The sequence below is a fragment of the Sciurus vulgaris genome, assembly GCF_902686455.1.
Source record: "Sciurus vulgaris genome assembly, contig: HiC_scaffold_629_arrow_ctg1, whole genome shotgun sequence".
Taxonomy (NCBI): Eukaryota; Metazoa; Chordata; class Mammalia; order Rodentia; family Sciuridae; genus Sciurus; species Sciurus vulgaris.
Genome location: NW_027632956.1, coordinates 12,779,911 through 12,805,953, shown reverse-complemented (window position 1 = coordinate 12,805,953; position 26,043 = coordinate 12,779,911). Strand labels below are relative to the sequence as shown.

Sequence of the window (26,043 nt, the reverse complement as noted above, 5' to 3'; positions counted from 1 at the left end):
CAACGTTTATTATAGGGGTGACCTATTCTTTGTAGGAAGGAAGGAATGTTGTGAAACCTTATTCTTTTACCCCACCACCATTGTTAGAATTTAACCAGCCTGTTGGAGACAAAGGCAGATCTATAACTATTTTCTCTAGAGGCTTTCAGGGACTCATTGCATGGTTGCAAAGTTATTTTTAATTTTGTTAGTGGTAAAAAAAAAATTGTTTTTCAGATTGTAGGTAATATTTTCTGGAATTTTTAATGTATTCCCCTCATCCCCTTAAGCAATCTGTTCAGACTGAAATGAGTAATATATTATCAGAAAAACACAGCAGAAAAAACACCATGCTCCGGAGCAAAACATCCCACAATTCCTTTTAGGATGAGCCTTTGCAATCATCCTCCAGAGGATCTTTGTCAAGCACTGGATGGAATTCCAGACACCCCCACAATTATTTCTGACTATCCAAGAACACAGGAGATCTTTCCATCTTCTAAGGTCTTCTTCAATTTCTTTTTTTTTTTATTGTAAACAAATGTGATACATGTTGTTTCTCCGTTTGTACATGGAGTAAAGGTGTACCAATTGTGTAATCATAAATTTACATAGCGTATTGTTGTTTGATTCATTCTGTTATTTTTTCCATTCCCCCATCCCTCCCACCCCTCTTTTCCCTCTATACAGTCCTTCCTTCCTCCATTCTTGCCCCCTCCCTAACCCTAACTCTAACCCTAACACTAAACCCTCCCTCCCCCCATTATGTGTCCTCATCAACTTATTAGCAATATCATTCGACCTTTGGTTTTTTGAGATTGGCTTATCTCACTTAGCATGATATTCTCCAATTTCATCCATTTGCTTGCAAATGCCATAATTTTATCATTCTTTATGGTTGAGTAACATTCCATTGTATATATATACACCACAGTTTCTTTATCCATTCATCAATTGAAGGACATCTAGGTTGGTTCCACAATCTGGCTATTGTGAATTGAGCAGCTATGAACATTGATGTGGCTGTATCTCTGTAGTATGTTGATTTTAAGTCCTTTGGGTATAGACCAAGAAGTGGGATAGCTGGGTCAAATGGTGGTTCCATCTTCTTCAATTTCTTTCTTTAATGTTCTATAGTTTTCATTGTACAGATCTTTCACTTCTTTGGTTAGACCAATTCTCCAGTATTTTTTTTATTGTGAACAGAGTTGTTTTTCTCATTTCCCTTTCAGATGTTTCATCACTTATGTATAAAAATGCTTTAGATTTATGTGTGTAGATTTTATATCCTGTTATTTTTCTGAATTCATTAATGAGGTCTAGAAGTTTTCTGGAGTTTTTTAGATCCTCTAAATAGAGAATCAGCAAATAGTGACAGCTTGAGTTCCTCTTTTCCTATTCATGTCCCTTAAATTTCTTTAGTCTAATTCCTCTGGCTAGTATTTCAATGATGATATTGAATAGAAGTGGTGAAAGAGGGCATCCCTGTCTTGTTCCACTTGTTAAAGAGAATTCTTTCAGTTTTTCTCCATTAAGAATGATGTTGACCATGGGCTTATCATAAACAGCCTTTACAATGTTGAGATATGTTCCTACTATCTCTATTTTTCCTACTATTTCTATTTTTGAGCATGAAAGGGTGTTTTATTTTTTCAAATGCTTTTCTTCATCAATTGAAATAACAATATGATTCTTATCCTAAGTCTGTTGATAAGATGGATTACATTCATTGATTTGCAAACGTTGAACCAACCTTGCATTCCCAGGATGAACCCCACTTAGTCATGGTGCACTATCTTCTTAATATGTTTTTGGATATGGTTTGCTAGAATTTGGTTAAACATTTTTGCATCTATATTTATCAAGGATATTGGTCTAAAATTTTCTTTTCTTGATATGTCTGTCTGATTTGGGTATTAGGGTGATATTAGCTTCATAGAATGAGTTTGGTAGGGCCCCCTCATTTTCTATTTCCAGGAATACTTTGAGAAGTATTGGAATGAGCTCTTCTTTGAACATCTTGTACAACTCAGTTGAAAATCCATCTGATCCTTGGCTTTTCCTGCTTGGCAGGCTTTTGATGGCTTCTTGTATTTCATTGTTTGATATTGATTTGTTTAAATTGTGTATGTCCTACTGGTCCAGTTTGGGAGGATCATTCTTTTAGATGAGAAATTTATTCCATTTTTTTTGTTTACTATCCAAAAACCTTTTAAAATCCTTTCTTTTCTTAATTTTTATTGAATTTTCTGCTCAGTTCTTTTTCTGTCTCTGTTTACTCCCATGTCTTTCATTCTCATTCCTTTTTAAAATATGTCTTAAAATTTTTAACTTTAACAAAGTTCTCATTTTGCCAGGTAAAAATTATTTTTTCCTACCAAATCTCTTCATTTTGTGGTGTTCTAGAGATCATTTAAAATATACATTTTATTTACAGGTGATAAATGTTTGCTTTAAGCTGTGATCATTGTTGGATTTTATTTTATCCCCATATGGAAATGCTGGTGAGTGAAATGGCCATGTAGAACATGCTCATTTTCAGATGTGATACTCAGATATAAAATTTGCCCAGAACACATCTCCATGATAAACATACACACTACCAGGAAGCACAAGTAACAGTAGAAGATAAATCTGTGCAAAGACATGTAAATCCTCCACCCACTAACAGAACACATGAAAGAGTATACAAAAAGACACTTTCAATGTGTCATAATTTTACGATAATTTAATTCAAGGTCTTTGACGCAACACTGAACAAATAGGTATAATAAATATTTAATTAATTCATCTAATTTATTCATTTCTTTTGGAAAAAGAAATTTAAATAGATGTTTGCAAATAACAGAAAAGTACTCATTTTTAATGATTTTGATTCTGTTAACATGCACTTATGTGTCCAATTTGACCTTGTCATCTTCCTCCAAAAAGACACTAGAATCCATGGAGAATTATGCCATTAACTTTGGAAAGTATGACAGGTAATGTGACATCAAATTTTGAGACTTTGAGAATGAAACTGTTTTTATATGAATGAGTTCAAGTGTCATTGAATTTATGTATGTTCCTAGTTTCAACTGCTTATCCCTAAGTCTCCAATTTATCCATAATTTAAGGATATCACAGAGAAGAAAATGCAAATATTGTTTCAAAAACATCAGTGCAATTGCTTGCATAAAGTATAAAATTAATTCACCTTGGTTCCTGAAACTATTTTCATGTTCATGACCAGTTAAATATTTTATTATTAAAATAAAATTGCGAAGTTTGGATGCCCAAAGAATATTCTATGAGGTCACTAAGTTTGTCCTAATTTACCTTCTGGAAGCAAAAAATGGGAAGAAATTGGGAATTTAGATTGACACAAGTGAATACCTGTTGCTGGCTAAATCCAGTGCCATCAAGTAACTACTTCTCTTCCTTTGATGACATATCCAAGAGTGACTCTGTTGAAAAATGCACAGATATACTTAAAATAACAAAAAATATAATGTGAATGGCAATTTATTCAAATGAAAAGGAATAGTAGCTATGATCCTAAAATATTATTTTTCAAGTGATAGCTTTAAATTAAGCTTATCATGGAAAGTGAAATAAGCCAGTCCCAAAAAGCAAAAGGCCAAATATTTTCCCTTAATAAGTGGATGATGATACACAATGATTGGAGAAATATCGGGTTATACAGAGGAAAATGAGAGGTGGAAGGGGGTGGGGGCATGAAAGATGGTGGAAGAGACAGACATCATTACCCTATGTACATGTATAATTACATGAATGGTGTGAATCTCCATCGTGTATAACCATAGAAATGCACCCCATTTATATACACTAAATCAGAATGCGGTCTGTAAAAATGAAAAAAATATTTTAAATTAAAAAATAAATTAAGCACAATTTTAGGAGAATATAACTATGACTTGAATATTTTATTAGTGTATGTGTGTGGGTCTGCACATTTTATGTACTGAATGTGTATCATTGCAAGAAAAATTATTTCAACCACATATCTTCATATTTGATGACAGAGGATCTGTAAATTCCCTCATTTGCTGGCAACCTGACAGGGGTTTGTCTCTGACTCTCAAGGACTTGCAATTACAGGTATGACCCTCTGAAACCAGTACATATAGACATCATTGAGGTGTAGCTTTACTGATCCAATACTTCAGAACACCATTGGGAGACACTGCGTGTCACCATGTACAAAATCTATAATAACTCACAGGTTGATCTGCTCAAGGTGAAAGAATATTTCTCAGAAAAAAAATAATTTCAGGGGAACAAAGACACATCACACAGTTTACTATTTCTTCATTCAAACAATAAATTTTAAAAATCTTGGACATCATATTTGTGTCCCACATAAATGATCACATTTACACCATTGTAATGAAATCCATGTTGTTTTTTTCCTACATTACTTTGATTTTTTTTCTAACAGGAATCAGTCTTGTGAATCTTCCATGATTATGTCCATTATTCTGGGTATAATCTGGTTGTACTTTCCCTAGGGTTTCCTCAGATATTTTCCAGGTTCCATACTGGACAATAAACATAGGACCTATAAATGTTTCTTTTTCTGTCTAGTTCTTCATTTTCTGGACTTGAGGGGATCACTTTTACATCATGTTTCTCTCAAGAGTTTTATTTCTTTCCCCTCATATTTGAGTTTGTGGAAAGAGTAGGGAAGTTAAAATGTGCTAGGGATGATTCTGTTCTAGATGGAGATGAATGGAGCTTTCAAAATTGAGGTTATCAGTCAGAGACAGGAAATTCTAAGAGAATGAAAGCCTGTGCACAGAAAAGTTCTTAAATGCAATGATTTTATCTGATGATATGGGGATTGGAAAAAGAACTTCCAGAGGATGGTGCAGGGAGAGAATGAACAAGATGCAGAGTGAGGCACAATTTGTATTAAATAAGATTCATAGAACATGTAAAATATTTGGACATCCAAGTTCCAATGAGAGCTGATAGTCATATGTGCAGCATATGCATGAAGAGCAGGATCAACCTAGATGCTACAAGCAGGTGGACATCAGGCCATGAGCATGAATGGAGATGAATAATGAGAAGGCATCAGTGATCTACAACATTGATGAATGACTGGTTGAAGATAATGTTTCCAGAAATATAGAACATAGAAAAATTTCAGTGAATGTGAAAGATTTAAATTAAGGTAAGTTTTAGGTGAATACATCTAGGGTTTGAATTTTTTTATTGTTGTGTATTTTACCCAGAGACGTGTTTCCTTGGCAAGTTCTGTAGCTATTCTTTCAAATACTATTTATTTGTATTTGAAAAAAGGGTGTCTGTAAATTCCCTAGTTGACTGGAAACCTGAGAGGAGACTGTCTCAGCCATAAGGTAGCTACACATACAGGTGTGTCCCTCTGAACCAAGGACATACTGATATCACTGAGAAGTAATTTTACTGAAACAATAATTCAGAAAACCACTTGGGAGACACTAGGTGTCTCTACTTATTTGTGCTAAGAGCCAGAGGAGATGCAAGAAGAAAGCATTAACTTTTTCGTAGAAATAGACATGAATGGATACTTCAGTAGTGAGGTGGTCAGCCAGTGGGAAGGAATGCTGAAACCATGAAAGGTTGCACATAGAGACAGGGTTAAAATGGACAGAGGCCATTCATACAGGGATTGGTAAGGAGAATTGAGAGACAATTTAGTAGGCAGAGAGAGAGGGTTAAAAATAGAGATGAGGCAGAATTTTTATTATAAAATTACCTATAGAAGTGAAGGTACAGAGACTTCCATGTTCTAAACAGACCTGATGGTCCTATATGCATTAAAAGCATAAGACCAGGATCATCCTAAAAACTACCAGCAGGTAGACATCAAGAACATATGCATGAATGGTGATGAATAATGAGAAGGAATCAGTAATCTATGAAGTAGATCCTGGATTGATTGGAGGAAATGTTTCCAAAATACAGAGAATAGAAAACTTTCAGTGACCAGTATAGAATGAAGTCTAATTAAAGAACAAAAAAAGAATCTGGGCTACAGGAATGTGAGACACTGCTCCTGATCATATCTCAAAGTTTCCATTTTATCATGTAAAAAAAAAATGGAGCAATTGTGAATGTTGCTTTCATTTACCATGTAGCTCCTTCTAGGGCAATATCTTTCTATTCTGAGGAAACTCATTTAGGATCTTGGTGAGCACTTTTGTGCAACTTGCATATTAACAACACACATGAGAATTAGAGAGAACCATGTGGGAGAGTCTCAGTGGGAGAACAACTGATTAGCATGCAAGAGGATCTCCCTCATTGTTCACCATTGAGAAGATAAACAAACAAAACATGTCAAAGAAATATGAGCAAACATTTCATTGCTCTGTCCAAGGATATTCTTGATTTATAACTTTTAGTCAAAATTTCTGGATAGACAGTTCTTCAGTAAATAAGAGATGCAATTTACAGGAAAGCAAAAAATAAATATATATGTGCTGACAAAAGCTGCAAGACTCAAATGTTCTGAATCAGAGTCAGAAACAGACATTTTGAAAAATTTGCAGTCAAGTATCCAATGGTAAAACTAGTCTGCAATGACCATTAACACAAAGATATTGGCATATATACTAATGGCAAGATAGAGAATGCTGGAGGGCAGAGTGATCTGTATTCAGAGGAGGAGTGAGGGACCCAGAGAAGATCAATGCCAAAGGAGTATGAAAATGTGGCAGCTGGCAACTTGAATGAATCTTCTCAGAATCATTTAATCCATTTTATGATAAGTACATTTCCTGTTTATCATTTGCCTTGTGATTACTAAGTCCAAAGTTGTGATGAGATTCCAGGGGAAGGTATACTCTTTTATTCATCTGAGACAGTTTTCTGAGCTACTCAGCTTAGATATGTGTTTAGAATAACTGCTAATACACAATTGGTTGTTTGTGTTTTTTCATACCCATGCTGGCAACTGATGCATCTACTTTTCCTGTGTCCCCTCGTCTCACCACCATCAAGTTTCTTTTTGCTCTTTTGTGTAAAGTGTATGGTCCCATATCTGTGAAAAAAAAGTTTGATAATGCATAAAGAGTTCAGAAAAGCAGTCCAAAACAAAAGTGTTCTGAAAGCTTGCAGAATTATCAGATATCAATAAACTCTTGTGTTTCATAGTAAATGGTAAATTCATTAAGAGTGACAGTGATGGTGTTTTAGGAATAACCTGTTTAGTGGCTTCTGGTTAAAAATGAATCTGGAGTGGATTTTCATGTATATGTTCAAGCCTCTCAGGTGATAACATTTGCTTTCTTCAGTTCCAAAGATATCTCACTAATTTCCTGCTATTCTGGCATGCCAAAGACCTGGTTTTCCAACAGCACACCAATAAAGTACTGATGGAAACAAAACAATTAATGATGATTATAAGATGAGTACCAAAGGAAAATTAGTCTTCTTTTAAACAATGAATGCTTCAAAAATCCAAGTTTGCTCACCTCAATGACACGTATGGAAGCCTCACACATTGTGGTGTCTGTTAGATAAGGAGGGGACAAACTGGGAGCTGTGGAATGCCCTGATTCTTGCAGCCCCCATGGGTTCCAATCATCTCTACACCAGATTTGCATTTGAAAGCAGACAAGGTGAAAAGAGCTGAGGAATATTTTCTCCATTTCATCATAATTCCTGGTTCCTCTCTCATTTCCCCTCCTCTTTAGGTTTTCCAAAGAAAAATCTGAGGTGGGAGCTTGTGTCTTTACATCTTTCATTCTTGCCACTCCTTCTTACATGCCAAACTAACAAATAAATCTTAGTCATATACTTTTGCCATCTTATCTTCTGAGTTGCTCCCAGTCTTCAAGAGACCTGCTCAGAATGAAAGTCAGATTTATACTTGCACTTGATGTATTTGTGTCCTGAACTGTAGGAACCAGGAAATGTTCTTGTGTATTTCCAAAAAGGACATCCATTCTCTGGCAAAAAACAGTGTTTTCTGTGGACCAGGATCAATGGAATCACCTTAGAATGTAATGGACATGTTGAGGCCAGGACCTGCTGAGTCAGAAGCTTTGGAACATGGTCCCAGAGATGATTCCATAGAGTTTTACTGTTCCAGTGTGAACTTTGTCACCCTCCATTTCATCTATGTTAATGAGAATGCAGCTCTGAGTCCTCCCTTGGAGTTTCCTCAAATTAAATTTTCAAAGGATCTTTCCAAAGTGAATTTTAGATACCTGTGGATTTGGGGGATTCCCCTTGACTACTCAGATATCTTTCTAATTTTCCATTTGCTGTTTCTGTCATGTAATTTTTTTTGTCAAAGACAGTGGCACCATGTTGCAATCATTAGATTTTATATATTCCCACTCAGTGTTGGTCAACAAACTTAGCTTTGTAGATCAGGTCTTCATGCCTCAATCCATTTCCAACTGTGAAAAATTCACCAAGGTTGACACAGATCTATATTCCCTTTCATTCATCTTGCAAACTTGAAACTCACAAGTTCTTCCCTCAGTGTGAAAAAAAAATAAAAAAAACTGCTCCTTTCCCTTCTCATATGGTGCTTGAATTTCCCAACCTCTCTTGAGAACCATTGATTCTTTTTCCTTTTTGACTCTGTGTACTTACTGCAGTTCTCAGTCTTCCTTTCCTCTTTTTCTCTCCTTTTCCTTATTTCCAATTTACCGGAGATAAAAGCATATCTTAAAGGAAATTCACCATTCTCTTCTTAGCAATATCCACAATTAAATCTGTGGCTGAAACCTAATATGTTATGCCACTCCTTACCTACTTTTTTGTTTAATAGCTAGGTAACAGACACACCCTTTGAGCATTTACTATATAGTAGTGCTCATATTTTTGGCAATATTCTCTGCAAGGTACTTTGGATCCTATGTGGTTCTTACCTTCTGCATGTCCAGAAAAAGCACACACCTCTGCATGTTGCTCAGAGTCACTCTGTAAAACAATAATAGTGATAATTACTTGCATATAGATTTCATCATCACTCTTTGGACATCACCATTCTCATGTATGTGAAATCATTGGAATTGGAAATAAGACCGTTAAATTATGTGCAACAGTATTTTGCACAGGAGACACAAGCATATGCAGTGTTAATGAAGCTGAGCTTTCCCACTCAGTTCCTTATTTTGTGGTTTTCTTGAGATCATTTAATACATACATTTTATTTACTCATGGTAAATATTTTTCTGTGAGCTGTGATCATTGATTGAGTGAATTCTTTCTCCTTGCAGAGATACTGAATGAAACTAGCATGAGTATCATGCTCAATTTTAGATGTGATGCTCAAATATAAACAATGCACCAGACCTGTCTCCATGCAAACCTGCATATTACAAGAACTCATGTGTAGCTGTGGAAGAGAAATCCACTGAAAGGCATGCAAGTCCTCCACTGGCTGACACATACAACATAAGAACCAGGTGACAAAATGACACCTCCAATATTTTATAACATCCCAACAAATGCATCAAAGTACTTTAGTCTAACATTGTGTAAAGAGGTAAGTTAAATATGTTTAGTAATTCTTTTGCATTCTTGAAGGGAAAGAACATAAACCTGATAAGTATTTTCTGTAAATTATCAGTAAAGTATGCATCCTGAATGGTTTTGGTTCTATTAACAAGAAGGTATGTGTCTGTTTTACAACTTTTATCTTCTTTAATCAAGGCACTGGAAATCATGGAATATGATTTTTTAACTATGGCATGGATGGCAGGTCATGTGAAATTCAGTGGTGATCCTTTGGAAATGAAGATGATTTTACATGAATCTGCTCATTGGTCATTACATTTATGTATGTTCCTAGTGTCAACTGACTACTTGTCAGTCTCTAATTTATTTCTCATCATTTAAGGAAGTTACACAGTTCAAAACCAAACAGTGTTCTAAAATATTTGTCCAATTTCTTGCACAAAGTTTATCTTTAATTCACCTTGATTTCTAAAACTATTTTCAGATTCATGACCACTTACATTTTATATAATTAAATATGAAATTGTGATGTTGGATGCCCAAAGTGTATTAGGTTATGCTATTTGCCCTAATTTACCTCCTGAAAACAAAAGAAAGAAGATATTTGGAATTCAAAATGACACGTATGCATACCTGTTGCTGGCTAAATCCAGTGCCATGGAGTCTCTCCTCCACTTCCTCTTTTGAAATATCCAAGTGTGACTCTCCTGAAACATGCACAGATTTACTTAAACTACCTTATAATATTAATGTTAAAGAAAATTTATCCAAATTAAAAGGAACAGTAACTACAATTCTAAAATTTTACTTTCCCAATAATAATTTTAAATTAACCAGGTGTTTAGGTGAATATAGCCATTATTTGAAATACTTAAATGTTGGAGTGTGGCCCTTTGTACTTTATGCAGGAACATGTGTATCCTATCAAGCACCATAGGAATTATTTCAAACCCCATGTCTTCATATTTAGGACAGAATGTCTGTTAATTTCCTTGTTTGCTGGCAACCTGACAGGGGCTTACATCTGCCTCTCAAGGACCTGCAATTACAGGCATGCCCCTCTGAGCACAGTACATCATAGGGATATAGTTCTACTAATCCAACACTTTAGAACATCATTGGGAGACACTAGGTGTCACCATGCCATGTATAAGACCTATAATAACTCACAGGTTGACCCACTCAAGGTGAAAGAAGATTTCGGAGAAAAAATATTCAATTTCCAGTGAAACATGAAACATCACACAGTTTACTATCTCTTCCTTCAAATATTAAATTTTAAAAATCCATTTAACCCCATATTTTGTGTCCCAAAAAAGTAATCACATTAACATCTTTATCAATGAACTCCTTTTGCTTTTTTTATATATTTCTTTGGATTTCTTTACCTTAAAATTTTAGAAGTTACTTTCTTGTAAAACTTCCATGATTAAGCCTCTTATTCCTATCAGAATCTGCTTGTTTTCAATAGGGCTATCTTAAATACTCCCAGTTATCATACTGGATAATAAACATGGGACCTGTGAACACTCCTTTTACTTTCTACTCTATTAATTCCTGGACTTAATGGGACAAATTCTACTTCACGTTGCTGTCAACAATTTTACTTATTTCCCCTCAAATTTGAATTTGTAGTAAGAGGTAGAGGAGACAAAAGGTGCCAGGAATGAAGTCTTTTCTAGATTGAGATGAATGGAGACTTCAAAAGTGAGGTTATCAGTCAGAAGCAAGAAATGCAGAGAGTATGAAAGGCTGTATATAGAAAAGTTTTAAATGGAATGGGTTTATCTGATGATATATGAATTGGGAAGGAGAACTTACAGAGGATGGCTCAAGCAGAGAAAGGGAGCAAGATACAGAGTGAGGCAGAATTTGTATTAGGAAAGATTCATAGAAAATTTAAACCAATGTGATTATATTTGGAGAAAAGTTGTCAATCAATTTCTTGATTGGCTAGAAACTTGAGAGAAGCCTACCTCAACCACTGAAGTTCATGTAAGTACATGTGTGCCCCTCTGAACCCAGTACATATTGACATCATTGAGGAATAATTTTACTAGTCCAATACTTCAGTATAACACTTGGGGAGACACTGCATGTCTCTCCCCATAATTGAGTGTACAGTAAGATCCAAAGAAGAAAAATAATGTCAGTGATGCAGTCCTTTGTAGTGGTAAAGATAAATGCCCTCTTCAAAGGTGAAAAAAAAGAGTGAGATTTTAGCCAGTGACAGAAAATGCTGAGAGCATGAAAGGCTGTATGTTGAGGCCAGGTTTAAATGGAAAGTGTCTGGGAAAGTGTCTCCTTACAGGGATGGGTGAGGAGAACTGGTAGGGGGCATAGCAGGCAAAGAAAGTGTTCAGAATACGGAGTAAGGCAATTTTTTTTTATTTTGAAAGAGTCTTTGGAAAGTCAAGATGCTTGGACATCCATGTTCTATATACAACTGATGGTCACATATGCAGTATATGCATAAAGAGGCCAACCTCAATGATACAAGCAGGTGGACATGAAGGGCATGTGTATGAATTGTGATGTGTAATGAGAATTGCAGCAGTGCACTAGGTGTTGATTGCAGCCTGACTGGGGGAGTATTTCCAGACATACAGAGGATGGAAAATGTCCAGTGACCTGTGTTGAATGAAAGTTAAAGGAACAAATAAGAAGCTGGTTTACGTAAATGTGAGATTCTGGTCTTAATTGGAACTCAAAGTTTCAAATGCATTGTGTAATAAAATGCAGCAACTATGAATGTTGCTTTCATTTACCATGCAGTATCTCCTATGGCAATGTCTTCCTATGTTTAGGGAACTCTTTTAGGATCCTATGAACACTTTTGTGCAATTCAAATATATACAAACCCTTGAAGAATCTGAGAGATCTGTGGTAGAACCTCAGTGGGAGAGCAAATTCTTAGCAGGCAAAATTTCTCTCTCATTGTTCACCATTGAGAAGAAAATAAATAAAATATGTCATAGACATATGAGCAAACACTTCATTGCTAGGTGCAGGTATATTCTTGATTTACAACTCATAAATATTTCTGGAAAGAATATTATCCAGCAACCATGGATTTATTTTATAGGAAAAGAGTTAGTTAAATCACATAGGTATTTCATAAAGTTACAAGTCTCAAATGTACTAACTCAAAATCAGGAATATTTGGTTAAATAGGCAGTTAAGTTCCCATTAGTAAAATAATTTTTGCAATGACCATTAATACAAAGACATTGGTGAATATACCAGTGTCAAAATGAGAATGCTGGAGAGCACATTGATCTGTATTCAGAGGAGGAAAAAAGTTTCCTTATAAATTCAATGTCAAACATAAATTAAAATGTGGCAGCACATATCTCAATTGAATCCTGTCAGAGTCATTTAATCCATTTAATAATAAGTACATATTCTCTCCCCCATTTACCTTATAATCAATAAGTCCAAATTGTGATGAGATTCCAGGGAAAGGTATACTTATTTGCTCATCCAAGAGAGTTTTCTGAACTAATTAGCTCAGATATATGTGTTTACAATAACAACAAATATGCATCTGCATGTTTGCATTTGTTTTTACCCAAGTGAGAAAGTGGTGCATCTTCTTTTCTTGTATCCTCCATTTTATCCAACATCAAGTTTCATTTTCCTCTCTTGTGTGAAAAGAGTGTTTTCATATCTATAAGAAAATGTACAAGAAAATAGAGTTCATACAAGCAATCAAAAAATGCATTCTGAAGCTTGCAGAATTATCAGATATCAATAAACTTGATATCAGATATCAAGTTTCAAAGAAATTTTTATATACTCTAAGAGTAACAGTGTTGTTATTTGAGGGATAAACTACGTAAAGCATTCTACTTAAAATAATGTATCTAGTGTGACATAAACTTGGGAGCTTTTCAAGGATTTTCATCAGAGGGCTAGTTGACTGCATTGTTTTCTACCTATATATCAGAATTTTTCTAGTAATACTATGCTTTTCTGACACACCTAGGAACATGGTTTCACTGCAGTGCACTAATAGATAAATACAGTAATATTAATAATAGGAACAATCAAAATATTAGCTGCCTTTAAAAATCAAAGCTTCAAAAATGCTAGGTTGCTCATCTGAATGACTCATATTGACACCTTACCTATGTTGGTGCCTACTAGATATAAAGGGGAGAAATTTGTAGCTGCTTCTTCCAGTCCCTACTGGTTTGAATTATCTCTGGACCACAAAAAGTTTCACTTAGATTTGAGACAGATAAATTGAATAGAGTTGAGTAGCAATATCTCCATTTCCTCATTTTTCCCAAACTGCTTCAGTCTCCCATCATTTTCCTTTCTCTTTAGCTTTTCCAATGAAACTCCCAGAGTTGGGGACTTGATTCTTTTGATTTTACATTCTTCATTTGAATTAGCTCCACTTTTCCTTGCCTGCCAACTTAGAAAATTCATCTTAGCTATGTAAATTTTTGATCTTTGTCTTTTGAGTCTTTTCCAATTCCCAAGAAATAGTCTCAGAATGAAAGAAAGACTTATGCTTGCCCTTGATCTGCTTCTGTTCTGAACTGTAGAAACTGATAGAAACTGATACCTTTTCCTTTTTATTTCCCAAAAGGACATTCATTCCCCGGCTCCAAAACATGTTGTCTGTGAACCATGATCTTTGTAATCACCTTAGAATTTAATGGACATGTAGATTCAAAGACCTGCTGAGTCAGAATGAACTTTTGAACATAGTCTTGAAGGGATGATTTCTCACAGTTTTAGATTTCCAGTGTGAATTTGTCAGCTTTCAATTTGTGTAGGTTAATTTGAATGTAGCTCTCAATTCCTCCCTAGGCTGACCCCTCAAATAAAATGTAGAAGTATATGTAATCTTTCCAAAGTGAATTTTAGAAATCTTTCTGGGAAATGCTCCATAACAATTCATATTTCAATTATTCCATTTGCTGTTTCTGCACTATGTTTTTGTTCTAGGTAGTAGAAACATGTTGCATATCATTAAATTGTATATATTCCTAATAATTTATGGCAAATGAACTTACTTAGCTCTTTGGTATCACGTCTTCTCTCCTCAATTCATTTCCCAACTATGACTAAACCAGAAAGTGTGAGAAAGTTTGACTCTCTCCTTCACTCATCTTTGGAACTTGAAACAAATTCTTCCCATAGTTTAAAAACTCTCCTCTTTTCCCTTTTCATATGTGGCTTGAATTTCCCACACTCCACTGAGTTTCACTGCTTTTTTTACCTTCTTCAACTCTTTGTTCCCCTTAAGATTCTCAATCTTCATTCCCTCCTTTTCTCTTCTTTTCATTATTTCCAACTTTCCTGTGATGAAAGCATATGTCAAATGTCAAAGTTCAGTTCCTTTAGCAATACCCCCAATTTAACCTGTGGCTGAAACCTAATAGTTATGCCTCCTATTTTCTTCCATTTTTCTTATGATATTTTATAGGAACTGTCTTTAAATAATTACAACATACTATTTTTCATTATTTAAGGCACATTCACTTTAAAGTATTTTCAATAATATATGGTTCATATATTCTACATGTCTATTTGCTCCCTTGTTTGCTCTTGGATAAAACTCACCAGATATACAGGAAGCACACACCTCTGGATGTTGCTCAGAGCCACTCTGGTAAAAATAATGGCAATAATTAGATGCATATAGATTTAATCATCACTCTTTAGAAATCACCATGTTTCTACTTGTGAAATCATGAGAATCAGAAATTAGAAATTAAAATCATTATATTTTTTGCACCATAGTTTCCAAAAAAAAAAAAAAAAAACTTTCTAATACACTCCAGATGAAAATGAGTTTCTCTCTTTATCTGGCTACTGATGGGATATATCAAGATGGATGAAATAGGAAATGTGTTCCCTGATAACAAACTCACCTAAGCAGATATATCTAAAATATCTTACATCAGTGCTTAAGTAGCTCATTTTGCACTCCTCAGAAAATGTATGAACACAGTAGAAAATATATTTAAATCTCTTTTGTGAAATGTGCTTGATGTTATACAGCATTCAATATTTTAAATACCAGAGGACCAAATTTTTAGAGGTAAATATGATAATTGATGTGATAAGAAAGTCTCAGTTCTGTCACTTTGTGTAAGAGTGAAACACTGCTTCACTTGCTTCATTTAAATCATTAGGGCCTTTCAAAATTTAGTGACTTTCAACAAAATATTTACTGAGTCAAATACACATTAAAGTGTATTTAGCATGGGAAATACATCTACATTTTAATTGGACATATGAGCACACAGTTTGAGTAAAGTATGCAACATTTTTATTGAAGAAAGAATTAGAAGGAATTCCATGGCCCAACCACTGAGCCCAGCACTGAGACCCACCCCAGTCTGCAGTTTGGTACCCATGCTCTGCACATTTTAGTATCTGTGTTGTAGCTGACCATCTATAAACACATGGGTTCACTTCTTCCTGCTAACATGGATTATTCCTGATCTGGAGACCACCAGCCCTAGTGGGGCAGCACACTTCATGGGACACCAAATTATAAAGTTCCTCTCAGGCATCAGGCTACTGACGACTAAGAGGTTTGAACTTTACAGAATAGTCTTATTGTAGAATTTTTTATTAGTAACATTATGATTATTCCTAGTATAAATATTATTCCTACTTTTACTATGTTTTATTAATTTTTTGCTCTCTCTACTTTCCTTTTATCTGTTTCCTTGGAGACTCTTTCTTCCTTTTCCCATGCTAATAACTAATTTCTTTTAATTCCACTTTCACTATTCCTACCACAGAGCACCTCTATAGACCAGTTTCTTATCTCATTAATGTTGTATTTTACACCCCTCCCCATCTGCTTTGTCCACCATTAGAAATTGTGGTCCTTATTGCAAACCTATTGGTTATGCTGTAAACAATAATTGAACTCATCACCTGTTTAATAAGACAACATGGTTAATATCTTAATAGGGACTCTTTGGGTTAAGAATGCTTATTGTTTATATTGTGTGCTGCTAATATTGATCTCTCACTTCAATATAAGGTATTAGAAACCTACAGGGACACTATAAGTCTATAGGGGTGAAACTGCCATGCCTTGGATTCACACTGCTAGAGGGAAAGATACATGAACAACATGAGAAAATGAGGGAAGAAAGTGTCCCAAAAAACCTAGATAGATATCAAGAGAATTCAATGATATCATGGCAGAAGAAATGTCAGAAAGGGGTTCAGAATGTATATAATACAAATTATCTGGGAAACAATGAGATAACACAGCAAATGCAGGCAATGAATGAACACACCAATAAACAGTTAAAAGAGAAAATGCAGGAAGCAAAAAAATCATTTCAATAAAGAGAGATTCTGGAAAAAAAACCAGAAATTCTTGAAATGAAGAAAATAATAAACTAAATTAAAAACTCAACAGAAGGCATAATTGAGAGGCTAGATCACTTGCAAGACAGAACCTCAGACATTGAAGACAAAATGTTCTTGGAAGCAAAGTTGACAGAGGAGCAAGATAGTAAGAAATCATAGACAGAACCTTCAGAATTATGGGATATCACAAGAAGACCAAATTTAAGAATTATTGGGATTAAGGAAGACACAGTGATACAAATCAAATGAATAAATAATTTCTTCAATGAATTAATAACAGAAAACATTCTAAATCTGAAGAAAAAAAATGGAAAATCAAATACAAGAGGCTTACAGGACACCAAATGTACAAAATTACAATAGATCCACACCAAGGCATATTATAAAGAAAATTCCTAACATACAAAATAAAAATAAAATTTTAAAGGCTGCAAGAGAAAATTATCAGATTACATACAGGGTAAAAACCAACACAGGTATCAGCAGAATTCTAAACTCAGACCCTAAAAGCTAGAAGGGTCTGGAACAACATATTTCAAGTTCTGAAAGAAAATGGATGCCAACCAAGAATATTCTGCCCACCAAACTAACCTTCAGATTTGAAGAAAAAATAAAATTGTACCATGATAAACAAAAGCTAAAATAATTTACAAATACAAAGCCTGCACTACAGAACATTCTCAGCAAAATATTTCATGAGGAAGAAATGAAAAATAACAATGTTAGACAGTAAATGGAGGAATTACTCTGAAGAAATAGCCAATTAATGTAGAAATGAAGTCAAGCTAAAAACAAAAAAATAGCCAAAATGACCAGAAATACAAGTCATATCTCAATAATAACCCAGAATGTTAATGAACTAAACTCATCAATCAAAAGACACAGTCTGGCAGATTGGATTAAAAAGAAAAACCCAACAATATTCTGCCTTCAAGAGATTCATCTCATAGAAATAGATACCCACAGCCTAAAGGTTAAATGACGGGGGAAAACATACCACACACACAAACTCAGTAATAAAAAGTGGAGTTTTCATCCTCATATCAGATAAAGTGAACTTCAAGTCAAAGTTAGTCAAATGGGATAAAGAAGGATATTTCATACTGCTTCAGGGAAGCATAAATCAGCAAGACAAAACAATCATAAATATCTATGCTCCAAACAATGGTACATCCTTGTATATTAAACAAATCCTTCACAATTCCAGGAACTAAATAGACCACAACACAATAATGCTCAGTGACTTTAACACTCCTCTCTCACAATTGGACAGAACTTCCAAACAAAAATTGAATTAAAAAAAAACCATAGAAATCAATATCACAATCAATAATTTAGACTTAACAGACATGTAGAATATTCCATCCATCTATGAGTGAATACACTTCCTTAGCAGCACATGGATCCTTCTCTAAAATAGACCATATGTTATGTCATAAAGCTACTATTAGCAAATACAAAAAATTAGAGATAATCCCTTATATACTATTTGATCATACAGAAAGATATTAGAAATCAATTACAAAATAAAAAACAGAAACTACTCCAACATCTGGAAATTAAATAACATACTATTGAATGATGCATGGATAACAGAAGACATCAGGGGGAATTAAAAAGTGTCTTAGAGGAAAATGAGAACAAAGATACAGCATATCAAAATCTCTGGGACACTATGAAAGCAGTACTAAGAGGAAAATTTATTTCATAGAGCACATTCAATAAAAGAAGAAAAAGTCAACAAATAAATGACCTACCACTATAGATCAAAGCCCTAGAAAAAGAACAGATCAACACCAAATTAGTAGAAAACAGGAAATAATTAAAATCAGAGCTGAAATAAAAATAAACCAAATAAACAATTCAAAAACTTGACAAAACAAAAAGTTGATTCTTTGAAAAAAAAATTGATAAACCCTTAGCCACACTAATGAAGAAAAGGAGAAAACACTCAAATTACTAAAATTCATCATGAAAAAGGAAATATCACGACAGACACTGCTGAAATACAAAACACAATTAGAAGCTACTTTGAAAATCTATACTCAATTAAAAAATCTCGAAGACATCAACACATTTCGAGAAACATATGATATATCCAAACTAAATCTGGAGGACATACACAATTTAAATAGATCAATTTAAACAATGAAATAGAAGAAGTCATCAAAAGCCTACCAAACCAAGAAAAGTCAGGGAACAGACTGATTCTCAGTCAGGTCCAACAAGACCTTTAAAGAAGAACTCATTTCAATAGTCTCCAAAGTATTCCATGAAATAGAAAATGAGGGAACACTTCCAAACTCAACCTATGGAGCTAATATCACCCTGACACCAAAACCAGACAGAGAAACACTGTGGAAAGAAAATTTCTGACCAATATCCCTAAATCAACATAGATGCAAAAAATTCTTAACAAGATTTTAGCAAATTGCATACAAAAATATATTAAAAAGATAGTGCACCATGATCAAGTGAGTTTTATCCCAGGGGTGCAAGATTGGTTCAATATCTAGAAATCAATAAATGTAATTCACCACAGCAACAGATTTAAATTAGGAATCATATAATCATTTCAACAGATACAGAGAAAAAAATTTGATAAAATACAGTACCCCTTCATGCTCCAAACACTAGAAAAAATAGGGATAGTAGGAATATACCTCAACATTGTAAAGGCTATCTATGCTAAGCCCATGGCCAACATCATTCTAAATCGACAAAAACTGAAAGAATTTCCCCTGAAAATTGGGACAAGGCATAGATGCCCTCTTTCACCAATTCAACATCGTCCTTGAAACTCTAGTCAGAGAAATTAGACAGACAAAAGAAATTAAAGGGATATGAATAGGAAAAGAGTAACTCGAACTATCCCTATTTGCCAATGATATCATTCTATATTTAGAGGGCCAAAAAATTCCACCAGAAAATTTCTAGTACTCATAAATGAATTCAGTACAGTACCAGAATATAAAATCAATGCTCATGAACCTAATGAATTTTTATTCATAAGTGAGAATCCTCTGAAGGAGAAATTAGGAAAACTACCCCATTCACAATAGCCTCAAAAAATAAAATACTTGGGAATCAACATAAAGAGGTAAAGTACCTACAATAACTACAGAACACTGTGGAATGAAATGAAAGAAAACCTTAGAAGATGGAAAGAGCTCCCATGTTCTTGGATAGGCAGAATTAATATTGTCAAAATGGTGATATTACCAAAAGTGCTATACAAATTCAATGCAATTCCAATTAAAATTCCAATATTGTACCTCAGAAATAGAGAAAGCAATTATGAAATTCATTTGGAGGAATAAGAAACCCAGAATAGTTAAAGCAACTTTTAGCAGGAAGTGTGAAGCAGATGTTATCACAATTCCAGAACTTCAACTATATTACAGAGCATTACTAACAAAAACTGCATGGTATTGCCATCAAAATCAGACAAGTAGATCAATGGTACAGAATAGAGGACACACAGATAAGCCCACATGAATACAGTTATCTCATAGTAGGTAAAGAAAGCCTCTTCAACAAATGGTGCTGGGAAAATGTAATTAAACCCCTATCTCTCACATTGGACAAAACTAAACTCAAAATGAATCAAGGTCCTCAGAATTAGACCAGAGAACTTGCACCAAATAAAAGAAAAATTGAGTCCGAATCTTCATTATGTCAGCTTAGGACCAGACCTCCTTAACAGGACTCCTAAAGCACAAAAAATGAAAACAAGAATCAATAATTGGCATAGATTAAAACTAAAAAGTTTTTTCTCAGCAAGGAAAAAATCAACAATGTGAAAAGAGAACTTACAGTGTCGGAGAAAATCTTACCATGCATATATCTGATAGAGCACTAATCTGCAGAATCTATAAAGAAACAAAAAATATTACACCAAGAATACAGATAATGCAATCAACAAATTGCCTAAGGAAATGAGCAGACACTTCTCATAAGATTTACAAGCAATCAACGGATATATGAAAAATATTCAACATATTTAGTAATAAAAGAAATGCAAATCAAAACTATCCTAAGATTTCATCTCACCTGATTAGAATGGCTATTATCAAGCATACAAGCAACAAGAAGTGTTGGCAAGGATGTGGGGAAAAAGTAGACTCATACATTGCTGGTGGGGTTGCAAATTGGTGCAACCATTCTGGAAAGCAGTATGAAAATTCCTTAGAAAACTTGGAATGGAACCACCATTTGAACCAGCTATTCCACTCCTTTGACGATACCCAAAGGAATGAAACTCAGCACACTACAGTGATACAGCTACATCAATGTTTATAGCAGCTCAATTCACAATAGCTAGATTGTGGAACCATGGTAGATGTCCTTCAATAGATGAATAGATAAGGAAACAGTGATATATATACACAATGGAATATTATTCATCCATAAAAATAAAATTAGGGCATTTGCTGGCAAATTGATGGAGTTGGAGAATATCATGCTAAGTGAAATAAGCCAATCCCCAAAAACCATAAGCTGAATGATTTCTCTGATAAGTGGATGATGATACATAATGTGGGATGAGGAGGAGGCAAGAATAGAGGAAGGATGGATTGTATAGAGGAAAAGGAGGGATGGGGTGTGGTAGGGGAATAAAAACAATAGAATGAGACAAACATCATTACCTTATGTACATGTATGTATACAACCAGATAAATAAAATTTGTACCCCATTTATTTACAATGAACCAAAATAAAATAAAATAAATAAAAAAGAAATCCCAAGGGAAAAGTGTAGCAGCACAGCATCATACAGTGCTTATTGACTGCATTTCAGAGATGGCAGTCAAATGATCTGTTTTGTGGCTACATGATCAAAAAGATGGGTTGTGGGTAAACACCGGAAAGCCACTATGGAGAGCCTGTCACCAGATGAAACCAGAAACAGTGGCTTGTTAAAGAAGAAATGCATTACAGACTACTCCACAGTTTCCACAGATTAGAGGGTTTATCAGGAAATTTCTTCATTAAGGAGACCCACATCATTCAATACAAAACCCAGTACTGAGACTGCATTTCCTTTAACATTTGCAGTGGTACATCAGCATTCTCTGGGTGGGGTGAGGGGGAAGAAAGTAGGTAAGCTAAGGTTGTGCTCTCCACCATAAAGAAAGGCGTGATTGAGCCAGAGCAGAAAAGAAAACTGCTGGATCATATTTGCTTCATAAAAGCTATATGTTTCCAAAATTAGAAAACCTAGAAAGAGGTTCCTTTATTTCAGTTACACTAGTACCAGGGAAATGGGAAGATTTCAGAGCTTTGAAGTGTGTCTTTTTCATCTTTGGTTTGTTTTATCTTTGGGTTTCCCAACTTATTTCTTTTCTCATGATATATCTGATTGTTTTTCAGATATGTTCATTCATTCCTTGTTTTAGGGTCCTTGATCTCTTTTTCTTATTTTAAATCCTTTCTATTCTCATCCTTCTTAAATTTCATTCTCATCTCCTCTTCAGTCTCTGCTTACTGTCAGTACTTTCAATGTCATTTTTTTTTTAGATTTTATAATGATAAATTTATTGTCCCTAATGTCTTTTTTTCAGTGAGGTATACATTGTTATTTTCTACTGCTTCTCTTCATTGTCTGGCCAATATACTATGCATATTTTGCTATGTTTTGTTTGGCCTAATCTCCTTTCTGTAAGCAAATAAGTTGACAAGAAATTTAAATTGACACTTTACATACCCATTGCTGGCTATGTCCCATGCCATCAAGCCATTCCTGCTCTTCTGCTGATAACATGTCCAAATGTGACTCTGCTGATAAACATAAAGATGTACTTAAGCTACTTTAAACTGTTAGAATGAGTGAAAATCTGGCCACATAAGAAAGGAAATACTAATACTTCTATAATTTTATTTTCACAATTATAATTTTAAATTAAATTTAATTTTAGGTGAATGTTTATGTTGTTTGAAACTTTTGGATTGTTGTGTGTGGGGAACTAGAGATTGTACAAAGGCACAGGTGGATCCTTGCAGAGAACTGTGTCACTACTTCAAATCCCAAGTCGTCTTTTATTTGGAGACAGGCAGTCTGCAAATTCCCTGCCTGACATAAAACCTGCAATCAGCCTGTCTCAGCCTCCCAAGAATCTGTAAATAGAGATGTGCCCCTCTTCTCTCAGGGTATACTGAGTTATTTAGGGAGTAATTAGGCAGATCCAATACTCCTGAGACACTAGAGTTCATCATGTTCAATGCATATGATGACTCAAAAGTCCATCCATTCAAGGAAAAAGGACATTTTACAGAAAAAAAATATTAAAATTACAATGGAAACAAGAGCCAACCTAGATGCCCTTCAACAGATGAATGGATAAAGAAATGGTGACATATATACACAATGGAATATCATTTAGTCATAAAGAAGAATAATGTTATGCATTTGTACATAAATAGATAGAATTGAGAAATAACATGCTAAGAGAAATAAGCCAGTCACAAAAAACCAAAAGCTGAAAGTTTACCCTGATAAGGGGATGATGATACATAGTGGAGATGGGGAGGTGGGAGGTGAGAGAAAAATGGAGAAACTTTAGATTACATAGAGGAAGTGAGAGGGAAGGGGGACATGAGTATGAAAGATGGTGGAATGAGACAGACATCATTATTCTATGCACACATATGATTAAAAAATGGTATGAATCTACATCATGCACAATCATAGAAACAAAAATTTGTACCTATTTGTGTACAAAGAATCTAAATAAAGTCTCTAAATATGTGAAAAAATAAATAAAAAAATCTTCACACTCATTACTATATCTTTGTCATAATAGTAACTTTTCAAGAACAACTGCACAGCATTTTTGGAATTCAACAACAACAACAAATGGTCACTGTTTCACTTTTACCAGTGAACTGCATGTTCCTTTTCTTTCCTTTTTCTTCATTTCTTCTTTTAGTATTCACTCCACATTTGTAAGCATCAATCATAGTGCCTGCTATTCCTGGCATACACTGGTTTTCCTTTACTAGTGTTATCTCACACATGGACCCACTTTTGTACTGGGGAATAACCACTTGACCTGTAAATTATTCCATTTCCTCTCTATTCCATTAGGTCCTGGAGTGCCAGGGGATGCTTTTATATCACATTGGTGTGAACGCTTTGCAAACAAAATTGAGTGTGAGGTATGATTCTGAGTCCATAATAGGTTCATGGATAGTGCCTATTTTAGAGGTAGGAATGAATGCAGACTTAAGTAGTGAGGATATCATGCAGAGGCAGAATATGGTAATGGTGTGGAAGAATGTAGCATGGCATAGAGACAGGCTTAAATGACACAGTATTTGTCTGATAATATAGGAATTGGTGAAAACTGCCAGAGGAGTATACAGGCAGGGAAAGGACTAAAGATGCAGATTAGGCACAACTGTACTGTGAAAGATGCCTAGAAATGTTGAGGTATTTGGAAAACCACATTCCAAAGATAGTAATATGCCACATATACATACATAACTGGACCAATCAAACTGTGTGAGCATTAGAACTTGAGGCACATGCTCATGAATGGAGAGGGATGATGAGAATGCAACCATGCACTACTGGTTTGATGCAGGCCTGAATGGATGGCATGTCTCTAGAAGGATCTGGATTTGTCATCACCATGGAGAGGATAACAAACATCAAGTCAAAGAGTGATGAGAAAACACTTCCTTGGTGTGTGGAAGTATTATGTATTGACTGTTCTGAGTCAAAATTTCAGGAAAGAGTGTTCAACAGTAAATGTTCATTTTACAAGCAAGCGGTAAATGAAAGTACATAAGATCATACATTTTATCATTTCTTGCTAAAAGCTGACCAGAAAGGTTGTCAAAGTCATGAAATAAAATGGCATATGAACCATAACAAAAGTTTTAATGCATTCAGTCAGTACACTGGGTGTCAAAGTAGAGTGGACAGTGTCTAATAAATGAGTTTCTCCTAATTTACAGACAGGACTTGACATTCTGGTTTCAAAAAAAATTTCCTTATGGTCTCAGGATTCTGGAATCTAACTCTGCTTCCCTGGGCCTATCTATAAAACTTGGGTGGCAAGCAAATAAGTCTCATAATCCAGGTAACTGGTGTAACAACTCCAATTTGGGAAGTTTATTTGTAGAAATGTCTATGATATGGTATTTTAAAACACCTTTTCCTCAGACATTTACAGAAACATTTTGAAACATGAATGCGAACACCAACACAGATCTGATGGGGCAAGTCCTCCCAAAGCATTGCAGAAAACATGTAAATCATGAGTGAGAAATTGCCTATCATTTCCAAGGTTTTAATATAGGTATTTTCATAGAAGTTGCACTGCAAAAGTTAACTGATTTCAGTTTCCTTGTTCCCTTCATCCTATTTCCATTTTTTGGAAATGTATGTTTGATTTTGGTTGTAGGCTTTATGTTCCTGGAGACAAGATATTTTGTAAATGTTTTGTATTTCACCCAGCATTCAGTTATTAATGAAACATAAAAGTAGATGATTAATTACCTCATAGGAAGCATGTAAGTCCTTAGATACAGAAAAGAAAATTAAATATATACTTACAAAAACTGGAATATGTCAATGCCACCTCATGTTCCTACTGAATGAATATGCAGCTTAGCCTGAGTGATAAGGATTTCAGAGAGAATTGATAAAGATTTCATTAGCTTTGGGTTTCTTATTTGTTTGGGGATTTTGTTGAATATAATCACATGACTGAAATATACTAAATCAATATAAGAATTATAGCTTTAGTAAAAGCTGCAGTTAAGTTTCCAATGGTAAGAACAACTTTGCAATGACCATGAATACTTAGGGAAGGGTAAAATACCAATGTGATTATGCAGAATGCTAGAGAACAAGACATCTGTATGCAGAGGAGCAAGCAAGGAACCTGAGAAGTTCAACGTCAAAGTTGGAGTAATAAGATGGTAGCACATATGTAGAGTGACCTGTCAGAATTGTTTGATCCATTTTATTGTAAGCATGCAACCTGTACCTCATTTGTCTTAGTATCAAAAAGTCCAAAGTTGTGAAGAGAATCCATTTCTCATCAGACAGGTTTTTCTGAACTAATTAGATCAGACATATGCTTTTGGAACCAAAGCCAATATATGTACTGTTGTCTTTTTCATACCCATGTGGGACAGTGGCATACCTTCTTGTCTGAATCCTCTGGTTTAAGCCATTTCGTGTATCTTCTTCCTCCCTTGTGCACAGATACAGGTTCCACATCT

General features: G+C 34.6%; 1 protein-coding gene across 1 annotated transcript; it reads right to left on the bottom strand.

Moving 5' to 3' along the window:
* Positions 1-3,369: 3,369 nt before the first annotated feature.
* LOC306652102 (uncharacterized protein) lies at positions 3,370-26,043 on the bottom strand. The gene is made up of 7 exons (XM_079125159.1): positions 25,944-26,043; positions 22,514-22,587; positions 15,028-15,073; positions 10,081-10,154; positions 8,856-8,907; positions 6,914-7,012; positions 3,370-3,425 (listed from the first exon to the last, which is right to left on the bottom strand). The coding sequence occupies exons 1-7, from the start codon at positions 25,960-25,962 to the stop codon at positions 3,388-3,390; spliced, it is 402 nt and encodes a 133-aa protein (XP_078981285.1). The 5' UTR covers positions 25,963-26,043; the 3' UTR covers positions 3,370-3,387.